A 12,703-nucleotide genomic window follows, 5' to 3' on the forward strand; every position below is an offset into this window, starting at 1 on the left:
TTTTTGATTTAATTTTTTTATTATTATTTTTTTCACGTGACAATTTGTGGCGCAAGTTTTCTTTTAATTTTTTTTCATTTTAGCCCTCATATATCTTTTTTATTTGATTTTTTTCTAATTTTTTCTTCTATTTCTAAAGTCTATATAAACATTCATTATTGAGATGGAATCTTTGAGGTTTTTTTATAGCAATTTGTTGTCTTTATCTGCACAATATAGTCTGCCTACCATTTGAGATATTGGACACCAGGACATGGCAAGCTGTTTATTTAGGATAGTTTAAGATTTCTTCTTATTGATCATGTAGTTTTTTGTGTATGTTTTCATTGAAATTTAAAAAGCCGGTTCTTTTTATTATATATATATATATATATATATTAAACTACTTTAAACTTGATTTCAGGTTCTAGATCTATGAAATTTAATTTAGATATACTCAGATAAAACTAAGTGTGATGGATCCATATGATTAAATTGAGCCAGATAAGAAGCAATAAAAGCGCATTCTATGTATACACCAAACAAGTTGCACAACTATTTGATAGCTTGAAGGGGTGCTTTTTAATTATTTTTAAATATTTTATGGGTGTATTTTTATTTTTTAAGCAGAGTCCAAAATAAGAAATTGTCACAAGTCACACATGTGAAGCCACACAAAAAAAGGCCGGGAGAAAAGACGTTTCTTAGCATGCTTTCTTGGAGGAGCAAGGTTCTCATTTTCTTGATCACTGAGTTGGAATTTTCACTTATGCTATTTATTTATATGGATGTACTTCTATTAGAATTTTCTTTCTTAACCGTAGTGTGTGCATTTGTGTTTGTAGTGCTGATTTTCATGATTATCATTATCGCTTGCTTTACACCTAGTTTGGCAACTATGCATCAACTTTGGTTTATATAGACTGGTGAGTTTTTGCTTCTGTTTACAGTGCTTATCATTCTACTGCATACCTCTCCAGTTACAGATGCATAAACTTTATCTGTGAGTCTTAAAAAAGGTTCTCTATAGATATTGCGTTCAAAATGTAGTGGAGATTTAGTAAGTGAATGGAAAATAAATTAGTGACACAAATTTTGGTAAGCATTAAATTTATGTGATTACGACTACATGTCGTAGGTAAACGTCTCTATCAATGGGAAAACATGAAATAAGATAGCAGACATCTGGCATAATAGGTTTGATTTTTTTTTGGCAACCAAGGACTAAAATGGTTAAGCATGGTTGTGACAGGACGTTTCGGTGTCACGCCCTTGGCACGGGCATGACACGGCCGAGAAAATCGGGGATGGTTATCTCATCTTTTTAGACCGAATTCAGTTTTTTTGTACGGTCGGATATATTACTCGGACATGATATGGTTTTATGACTGAGAGCGGAGTGGTGACCAGCTCAACTTGTGCCAAGACTTAGAACATGAGAATAGTGATCATCACCCGTATGAACAGACGCATACGGACGGAGACTGTCTTGCGATAAGTAGATGTGCCTATCGAGACATCCCGGGCGGATGAACAACTATAGCTAATGGGAGACAAAGTGGGCCACGCATGAACGACAGGACCCGATGAACAGGAAAAGTATGGTTGTCTTGCTCTTGTCAAGGGATCGGCCTTGTTTGTTTGCTCTTGGGCACAGGACACTTCGGGAAGCGTTCGCCTCCTAGTCCTCTGAGAGGATTCCATGGATGAAGCTATAAATGGAGGCCTCATTCTTCATTTGGAGATCATCCCTTTCATTCCTCTCATTCGCTTCTCTCATTCAAGATAGCTTCTTCTCTTGGGACTAGGAGGGTTCCAAGAAGAGAGAGTCTTAATGGTCTAAGTGGCCTTATTGTAAAGCTTCCTTTCTCAATATAGAGAGTTACTTTTTTTCTCTCTTATATTTGGTGTCATTCTTTTTCTTTCCTTCATGATTGTGGCATTTCTCGATTTGTTCTTGGGCAGGAGGCTGACTTGCGAGGTGCAAGTGCCGCACGGGTAGAACAACTCTGAAAGATTACCCCTTGTCAAGTGGAGAGACAGTCTTCGCCCATACACATCTGCTCATACGGGTGATAATAACTATTCTCATTTTCTAAGTCTTGGTACAAGTCGAGCTGCTTGCCACATCGCTCTCGGTCACGAAACCACATATCATGTCCAAGTAATATATCCGACCGTATAGAAAAACTGGATTCGGTCTAAAGAGATGAGATAACCATCCCCGGCTTCCTCGGCCATGTCATGCCCGCGCCAAGGGCGTGACGCCAAAAAGCCCTGTCACAGTTATCATTATTATGCTGCTAACCATGATTCAAAGAGTAGTACTACACATCAAGGAATTAGACTCTTTCAAATGTGTAGCCTCTTTTCCTACCCATTGTGGGACCTTAATGTTTCTTGTTTTTATCTGCTCCTTCCTTCTTGCGTATGGAAAACGTTAAGTCCATCGTTTCCCCCCATTAAAGTTGCCATGTGTAGAATTCTTTGCAGATATTTTAAATGTTTGTTGGCCAAACATTGTATTACTTAGAAATCAACTAGGTGCAGAGTTTTTTTCATGAAATATTCCATACGTTTTCGTTTCATGGTGGTTCCCTCTCTAAGATTGAACGTATAACTGTTGTAGGTAGATAATTAATGATAAACATCACACCTTCAACCCAACAAACTTTACCATATTAATCTCAAAATTCTCAAGTACAACTATTAATTAAATCTGTTAACAGCTTTGGGTAATCATCAACTTCAGCACTTCAACCATTAAAATATAGAAGAAAATAATTCCACAGATATCATCCTTATACATTAACAGAAACTTAAAGCTTAAAAAACTCTATGAGAGTTTTAGTGTTTAACTCTTTACTCAGGAATCTTCCTAAAAAGTCATTCACGGTAAAATTTCGATAGCGAGGAGGATTTTCACTTGAAAGTAATTCTGGCAGTGGACCATATGTTGTTGATTCTTCTCTTCTTCCAGGATTGAAGAAACAAGCAACTGATACTCTAGCTACATCACTAGAATTAGCTACCACTTGATGATGCACGCTCTTGAATTCATCATTGGTAAAAATCTGGTTCATGACATAAAAAAACCAAGGAATAAAATTGTTAATATGTGTTTTCATGAATTAAATTATATCCTTCACAAATATATATATATATATATATATTAAAAAAAATCATCTTTGGAATTATTTAAAAAAAACTTGCATCAAGAATATTTCTAGATCAATTTATTAACTTTAATCAAATCTCTTTTCTCAATTTTCTTTTTATACTCTATTTTTTTAAATCATATTTCTTTTGTGTACTTTATCTTTTTAACTAAGTTCTGGTTTAAATAAAAAAATTAATCAAATTATTATGAGTTTGGGTTTGGATAGCAATTATTCTATTTTATAAAGATTTAATTATGCTAAATTAAAATATTTAATACTTAATTTTTAAAAGTTATTGACATTGATAAAAAAATAATTTTTAAAATCTTAAAATATTTAATTTTTACCAATATTATAAAATCAAAATTTTGTTGCCCTTAAATAATTTTTTTTTTCATGTAATTTAATATTAAAAAAAAACCCTGAATCCCACCCAGAGTTTAAAACTGATGTCAATTAATATTTTTTATTAAAAAATTGTAAATAAATCACAAGTAGAATCCAATCATAATGAAATAGCAACCACCTATAAAGATGGGATACAGTGGAAAAAATTTGTATTATGTAATTAAAAGAAAAACACAGTGAGAAACAATATTAAATAGAAACATACAGCCATGTTTAAACTAAGACGCGCGTACCTGGAGGAGATCACCAACGTTAACAACAAGAGCTCCGGGAATAGGCTTCACGTCAACCCAAACCTCATGACCATCCTCCACTTTCCTCTTAGCCCGAAGTCCACCAATTTCATCTTGAAGCAGGACCGTCAAAATCACAGGATCCGTGTGATTTCCAGCCCCAACGGTCAGATTAGGTTCCGGGCAAGGCGGGTAGTAGTGGCATGACATCCCTCTTCCCTCCAGACATGAGAGTTCCTCCAGGCTTCTCGGGCCCAGCCCTAGCCCTTCGCACATCAGGCTCATCACTTCTCTTGCTACCTCCTTTGCACTCTCGTCCCACTTCACCAGCTCCGACCTGCAAACCTCGGGGATATCGTCCAGTTCCGGTGGGGTCGGACCGAACGAGATCTGCAACGTGTCCCTCCAGCTCGCCGCGGAGGACTTGAACAAGTCTCCGTTTGACAAGTAAGCCACCCCTCCAACGGGTGAGCGTGTGTAGTGCTTGGATCGGACGGCGGTGGGGAGTTCGTGGAAGGCTCGGACGGCGGAGATGGTGCTTTGCATGGTTGAGATTGGGATGCTGTGGTTGATGAGCTGGAAGAAGCCCCAGTCTCGTGATGCGGATCGGATGCGATCGATGGTGATGGGGCGTGGGAGGGAGAGATCGACGGTGGGGATCGAGAGGTGGGCGGCGACGGGGAGTGAGAGGTTGGCGGTGGGGTGGTGGAAGATGAAGGGGACGGAGGTGATGCCGGAGTCGACGAGGCCTTTGACTCCGGCCTTGGTCTCGTCGAACGCCTTCACAGCTATTGCTCGGTCGATGGAGACACTCATAGCTGGACTTCAGAAGTTCAGATTTCGTTGTTCTTAATTTGTGTGACTTTTTTGCTTATTTGCTTATTCATATATATTAGATATATATATTTTAAAAAGGGAGAACACGTGCCCCACCCATGTCAAATAAGTCATGGATGCGTATAAATATAAAATTAGTATCTTAATAGTTTTTACATTTTCACTTTACATGATGCAAAAGGTTAGATTTTGGATGTCATCTAAAACTGAAAAAAAAAACTAGAGCGTTTGGCTGGATGTAGTTGAAAATACAGTGGATTTGTATTTATAAATCTTTATATTTGAAAATTCATGAGAGTTAAATCTAGTGTTTGGTTGGATGTATTTGTAATACTGGATCACATAATTTTGTGTTTGGTTGGAGGGATTTGTAAATTTGGATTTGGAAAACATGTGTTTGGTTTGATGTATTTTTTTCTGGATGAAATGTTATGGTCACACATGGTGGGGTTACCCCTACCCTGATATTATAAATAATTAATATATATCATAAAATCTATATTTTATTTTATGTAAATATAAATTCAAAATTAAAATATTATAAATAATGAATATAATTATTATTATATACTTAATTTATTATAATAAAATATAATATATTAATATTTTTTTAAAAATAATTAATTTAATATAATATATCAATTATATATTATACTACTAATATATTAATTAAACTATAATATATTTTATTTAATATTTTATAAGATAGTCACTAGTTTTATATATTATCAAATATTATGAAAAATAGTTGTTGGAGTTCCAAATCATGGAGTTGGAACTACATCCAATTTGGGTGTAGTTCCAAATTCACTCAAAACCATTGATAAAGTATTTCCAACTACAACATCTTTTTTAAATCCCCCAAACCAAACACATGATTTAGATAAATCATGTAATTCCAACTCACATGACTTTCAAATCCACCAAAACAAACACCCTAGATGCATTTGTACTCTTACCTTACTTTGAGTTGAAGAGTTTGTTTCCAAATTTTTTTTAAAAAAAAATCATAAATAAAAAAATCAAGGGTCAATAGGCCAATAAACGTGGACCCATACCTTACATAAGCTTAAGAGTTTGTTTCCAAATTTTTTTTTAAAAAAATATCATAACCCAAAAAAATCAAGTGTCAATAGGCTAATAAGCGTGGACTCATATATATATATATATATATATATATATATAACCATTTATAATTGCTAAAAGCCTATTATTAGAAGTAATTATTAATTAACTTTGTTTATTATTAATTTTTATTTCAACTTTTCTAGAGAAAAGTTGATCAATTATTCTGGGTGAACTAAATCCCACGCGCCCCTTGATGTGACCGTAGAAAAAAATCATGGATTTTGCGTGGATATTAGACTTGGCTATGCACGATTGCAGAAAAATGTGTCAGGACTCAGGAATCTCCATGGAGAAATATGTACTATTCACTAATTTGTTTGATATTATTTAATTTATTTTTACAATATACTTTGACAAATTATATCTTATTATTATTATTTTTTAAATCTAGCATTTTTTATAATGTTAATTTTTTTTAAGATAATTTGTTTCATTAACTATTTTACTGATGATAATATGGAATTCTCGGGCATATGCATGTTGTACCATATAAGGTATAGCAAGCTAATTCTTATGATAAGATAATATCTTCTCCTCTGCAAATATATATATATATATATTTTATCAAATATTAAGTTTGTTGTTTTCTCTCAGTTTGTTATGAATTTGTGCGTCTGTATTATTTTGTTGAAATGCATAGATAATATCAGGTTCCTTATTCTTTCTAGCCAGAATTGCTTTGAATAAATTGTGGTTGTCAAGAGCAACGGTGACATTTCTACGTAACTTGCCCATGTGCAACAGCTAGACTTGCAAGTAATCAAGATAGAAAACGTATACGAAATCTCTATACGGAGATTGGCACACCGCAAATCCGGTGCAGTGCATGCAAACGCCCGCATGCCCATAAGATGGGGACCTTGGTGGGCATGCAAAATTTTAGAACATGTCTTAAAGCAGATTGTGCAACCTAACATAATTAAAAACTTCTAAAAATAAAATATTTTTAAAGAGAATTTCGAAAGAATTTAATATCTTAAAAAATAGAGAAAGAAAATAATTATTCCATCTATACTAGATAGAAGAACGCCCGTAATTTAACAACCATAGTTAAGCTCCACAACGAATCAACATTACTCTTGATCTAAAAGAGGCTTAAAACAAGTTTATGAGCTTAATAGCTTAGTAGTAAAACTACTAAAAATAATTGGAATTATATATATATAGTTCCAAAAACTTCAGATTAAAAAATATACCCTATATCAGAGTATAACATTTATTAAAAATAAATTAAAATACTTAAAATCATAGTGATTCAACAAAAATGCAGTTCATATTAGCATCTAGCTCATTCTTTATCTCTCTTTTTTCGTAAAATGATTTTTTTTTTTTTTATAATCTACACCCTTAATGTTTAAAATTTTTATAGTTTAAGGATTTATATTAAATTATAAACCCTAATACCTTAAAATTTTAACCCAAATATTATAAAATCTCATATCCAAAATTCAAAAAACATAAACCCTAAATCTTAAGCCCTAAACCCGAACAACTAAACCGCAAACCCCCTGCAGGGGTTTACACTTTCTAATTTAGGGTTTAGGGAGGGGTTAGTAGTTTATCATTTATGATAAAGTTTACATGATAAAAAAAAATTCAAGTTTTTTTATAAAAAAAAAAAGAGAGAAAGAATGACGTGGATGTTGACATGGGCGCCAACTTGGCATCCATCTCATTCAAGCTACCAATTTGGCCTATCTATGATGACTAAATATCATTATTGTGAATAAAATTAATATTAGTTATAATGTAATGATATTTTTACAAAATAGGTTTACCGAATAGGTTTCCCGAATGACATGGATGCCAAGTTGGCATCTTGTCAGCATCCACATTATTCTTTCTCTTTCTTCTATTTTTTTTTAACCTTAATTACTTTTTATTATCCAAACCCGAAATTTAAACCGTTAATCATAAACCATAAACCAAAAACTCCCTCCCTAAACCCTAAATTGTATATCACAAACCCCCATATTGTGGTTTACTATTTAGGGTTTAGGGCTTAGACTTAGAAGTTAGGGTTTAGGGTTTAGAATTTATTAATTAGGGTTTAAGGTATTATATTTTTGAGTATATGGTTTTGTAGTATTTGGATTTAAGATTTTAAGATTTTAAATATGGTTTTTTAATTTTTTTTTTTAATTTTAAGAATTTAGGGATTTGTAAGGTTCAAATATGAAGTTTATATAAAAAATAATATCCTTCGGGTAGGTAAATCTAGTACGTAAATATAGCATTGCTCGAATTAGTCAAACATGGATCTTCAAATATTTTTATTTTTCAATTTTATATTTAAATATATTTTTTATTGAAGTTATTAATACATAATTATCAATTTTTAGAATATTAATGTAAAAATAGTAATTATACATAAAATTAAAAATAAAACTCTAGAAAAATACAATTGCTTACTCAAAATCTCTAAAAAAAGAAAATCATTGTTATTGTGTTGATTGGTTAGCTTTCTCTCTTTGTAGAATTTCTTCGAAGTTTATGTTTTTTTATTCATTGGGGATTTTTTTTTCTGTTTGTTTATATCTAATTTAATTTGTTTAATCTTTTTGTGTGATTATTTGTTATGTAAAAATATTTGATATTTGTTAAATAATAGTTGGATATTTGTTAAATAGTTGGATATTTGTTATGAAAAAACTATTAAATATTTGTTACGATTAATTGTTATGAAAATTTTTATTATTCATTAGATTACTTGTTGAATAATTGTTGCATTTCATAATTGAATTAGATTGTAAATTTGTGTTAAATTGTGTTTTAATTGCTTTATATGTTAATTTAGTGGTTAACTATTAGTGGAGTTAATTGCTAATTATGTATATATGATAGGTTTTTTTAATACCTAAATCAAAATATTTAGATAGATGCATATTTTATATTTTTGAAATATTGATTATTATAAGCTCAAATTGGAATTAAAAGAATTGTTTAATGTTTATAATTTTTTTAAAATTTGAATTCAGCATCCCTTAATTTTGTTTTTAGTTCCGCCATTGTTCGGACCATAACGATTATTCAAAACTATATATCTCTCAAGCTTACTATGGCTCAAACAAAATAGCAAAAGTCATTTATTCATACTCAGAAACTAGAGTAAAAATTTTAGAGATCTTTATTTACCTTCGATGACCCAAGCAACAAGAATTATATAAAAGAATTTAGGGGTGGTAGTGGGCCGGAGAATCCCCGATCCCTGCAGGGACCTGACCCTATGGGGATGGGGATGGCCCGATTCTTTCCCCAGCTGGAGCGGGGATAGGGATCAACTTGTCTCTGCTTCTTTAAATGGGACGGGGAAGGGGAGTACTCTCCTCGCCCAGCGGGGATACTTGTCCCCTGTTAATTTATTTTAATTAATTATATTTTTACCATTATAATTCTCAAAATATTATTCTTTTATATAAAAATTACTTGAAATATTTTGTAAAAACCCTCAAAGATAAACAAATTTCATAATTAATCCTTTCCTTTAATGTATGTGTATGTCTATATAATTATTAAATAATTCTCAAAAGATGAACTCAAAACTCATCTATGTATTAGATTGTATGGTTGTACTTGTATAAATTTTATATTTATGATTTGCTCTATATTGATAAAAATTAGGAGATTTATTTTTTGTAAGTTTTTGATATGTTATTTTGTGGAGCCTTTATATTAATTAATTTTATGTTTTTCATGGGTGTCTTGGTATTAAATAATTTAAAAATAAAATAAAATTCATAAGTGTATTAGCATGGTGGATCCTCACGGGGATCCCTGCAGGGGTCGTCACCCCACTGGGATGGGGATGAGAGATTTTTTTCCCTATGGGGATTCAGGTATGAGGATTCTTTATGCCCGTCCCTTCCCATCCTCACCCCTCTATGTTACCACCCCTAAAAGAATTTATATGTGATATTATTTATCTTTAACCCAAAAATTTAAAATCTTAAACCAAGTCTATAATTGTCCATATTTGTGGCACTTGGCAAGAAACCTAATATCTCCAACATACTCCTACTTAATGCTTCATAAAAACATATGAAACTTTATCTCTCGAAACCTAAATGAAAGAAACTGACATATAGACTATTATGAAATTATATAAACATGCAAGTATACACTAAATACTACATTGGGTCCGTTATACCGCAAGCATACGGGTCATCAAATAATACCTTGTGGGTGAGCACGAGGGTCGTATTTCCCTAGGAATGGCGAGAGGCTCCTATTACTTCCTTTTCACTTAATCAATAGCTTAATCATTAACGCTTTATCTTAGGTTTACTTGTACAACACTATTAAACAATACAATTGGAGACGACATTAAGCACACTTAGAAGAAGTTGGGAGTATGTACTATAATCATCTTGATTATTAATTATGATAGGCGTTAAATTTCAATCCTGTTTTAGGTTCGAACTGAGGGGACTCAAAGGCCTACTAGCCCTAATAATCCATGGTGACTAGGTCTTAATTACTACGAACTTAAGATGGAATCTCTTCCACACCATCATCCTATGTTTGCCTTAAGTAAGGGAATCCCACAAGAAGAGACCAATCAGACCCTAACCCTAAGGGACAATCAATCCCTAATCCGGAAACCTAGCTATGCCTAACATCTTTTAACATGCCTAGATCTATCATGGCATGGGTGCCATCAATATGGGGACATATCCTCCTCATCCACATCAACATGTAATAAGCAATCAAGAACATGCAATGATTACAAAAACTAGAACAATTTATATTAATCAATCAAGATTGATAAATAATAACCGAGGGACCTAGACATACAATTCCCCTCGAACTAGGTTCTTATGGATCATACAAAACAAAGCATCAAAGCATAAGAGAACCAGATGATAAAATAAAGAATAAATAAACATTTAATGTATTCCTAGACTAACTCCCTCCAATAGTTCTCCGAAGATAGGGATTTGAGGATCCCAAGGTTGTCTGATGATGTGTGCCACTCACGGCTCTCTGATGATGATCTTTGAATATGCCTGTCATGTGTGATCTTCTTCGATGATGCTCGTTGACGTACTCTTGAGAAATCCACCAAAATCCGTTGGAATTTGGAAGCAACACCGTCTCCTACCGCTTAGATCTCCAAAAAATCTGGCCGCCCTAGCTTTTTCTTCAAAAAAGTCTCCCTCGAATTTAGAGAATATTGGGGTATTTATAGTAATCAACTCTGCCACGGCCTCACTACTGGTGTTGTGATGCCCATTGCGAGTAAGTTGTCTCTTGAGCTCCAAGTCGTGTACTGGCACAGTCTTTGGGCATTATGCATATTGCAACGGTTGTTATAAACTTCACAACGGCCCTTGTGACATCGTTATGGCTTGTATACTACTTCCGGTAATCACATGCTGCCACGACTTGATCACGATAGTGGTGAGTGTAGACAACGGGCGTTGTGTGTTACCATAACGCCCGTTGTGAGACTTGGTGCAACCTTGATTCTGGAACTTGCTTTATTTTGCTTCGAAACATCCTTGAATTCGCTTCTTTCTTCCTAAAACAGAAATGAAGGTCATTGTGAACAAAAGAATAAAATTTCATCCTAATAAGATGCTAAACAAGTACAAATTTCATGTTAAATGCTGTGTAAATGATATAAAAAATATGATCAGTTTAGCACTTATAAAATATCCCCACACTTAAGTGTTTGCTTGTCCTTAAGCAACTAAAACTGATGAAATAGAATACATGATAAGTGCTTGATCTCAGGCAATTAAGTATGGAGTTTTAGTAGTACTGGGGAAACAATCAAATGACAGGTAACATGATTATTCCTCTACAAAGAGTAGTCTACTCTATGACAAAAAGTACTTTCCCAAGTGTTGGTCTGCTGGTCCATTATCTTATAATCTAGATTGTGTAAAGAAATTTTTTTGGTCTTCTTTAGTCTCAGTCTTACACTTTTCATAATAATTTTTTCCATAGTCAGTAGCTTTCACACTTCCCAAAAGACAACCCTCTCTCCTATTAGGGCGTACACTTTGTATCCGACTTGTTGGGAGCGACTACACACTACAAAGGAGATACCTCTTTCTATTGTGCATATATCATAATTTAGAGCTATAAAGTAAGTATTGATCATACCCACATTATAAAAGAATTGCTAATCAAAGACTACAAACATAAGGTGCAAGGTGAAGTCAAGAGGGACACAAGGTAGGTTAAAGACTCATAGAGCAGTCAAAGTCTCGAGAAGGAATGAAAGAATTGCTAATCTAGCATATCCTGCCCCTAGACCAAAGAAACTCCAACAAGTAAGTGCAATGCCTTCAAAGATCAACACTAGCATGTGTATAATATACAAGCACCCCTAAAACAAATTTTGCAAGATAGATAGTATAGTAACAAAGTATACTATAGTACAAAATTCTCAATAATTGTGCAAAGAAAAGCAAACATACACTCCCTCCCCACACTGAAAGATGTACATTATCCCTAATGTACGTAGGTATGCACAAGTGTAGTTATATATAATGAAAACAAATTAAAAGAGTGTATGGTCACTAGTACTTCCCTGATTTCCTAGTTTGGCCGACCAAGGCGATAAAGTTACCCTTGTCCAAGCAACAAGTTGTGTAGGAAAGAAAAGCACCCGATCAACTCAAACCCTAATGAGACACAATTAGAGTAGTTAAATGCAATGATAATGATAAATAAAACTATAATTGCTATAAAAATGAAATCCACTAAAATCAGAAGGTACAAAAGCAATAGGGCAAGTGTACCATACTATATAAAATGTATAATGTACTGAAATATAAAAGTACAAAAGTGGTATATAAAATCAAAATGGTGAAAGTCTGTAGTGGAAGTCCAGTTCAGCATATGATCGGTGGAGAACTGGTGACGTCGGTGAAGCGGGAGAAGACTCCGGCGCCACTAGAACTATAACTATAGGTGATGTATGCACCGGAGTGGTCGAGGTATCTT

General features: G+C 33.4%; 1 protein-coding gene and 1 long non-coding RNA gene across 2 annotated transcripts; one reads left to right on the forward strand and one right to left on the reverse strand.

The window, feature by feature from the left end:
- The first annotated feature begins 1,387 nt into the window (after positions 1–1,387).
- On the forward strand, positions 1,388–2,798 carry LOC120282563. Its single transcript, XR_005542989.1, has 2 exons — positions 1,388–1,833; positions 1,945–2,798. It is a non-coding gene; the product is annotated as an uncharacterized LOC120282563 (long non-coding RNA).
- On the reverse strand, positions 2,716–4,656 carry LOC120282562 (1-aminocyclopropane-1-carboxylate oxidase homolog 3-like). The gene is made up of 2 exons (XM_039289401.1): positions 3,782–4,656; positions 2,716–3,053 (listed from the first exon to the last, which is right to left on the reverse strand). The coding sequence occupies exons 1-2, from the start codon at positions 4,595–4,597 to the stop codon at positions 2,799–2,801; spliced, it is 1,071 nt and encodes a 356-aa protein (XP_039145335.1). The 5' UTR covers positions 4,598–4,656; the 3' UTR covers positions 2,716–2,798.
- Positions 4,657–12,703: the final 8,047 nt, after the last annotated feature.

This window comes from Dioscorea cayenensis, chromosome 18, assembly GCF_009730915.1.
Source record: "Dioscorea cayenensis subsp. rotundata cultivar TDr96_F1 chromosome 18, TDr96_F1_v2_PseudoChromosome.rev07_lg8_w22 25.fasta, whole genome shotgun sequence".
Classification (NCBI taxonomy): domain Eukaryota; kingdom Viridiplantae; phylum Streptophyta; class Magnoliopsida; order Dioscoreales; family Dioscoreaceae; genus Dioscorea; species Dioscorea cayenensis.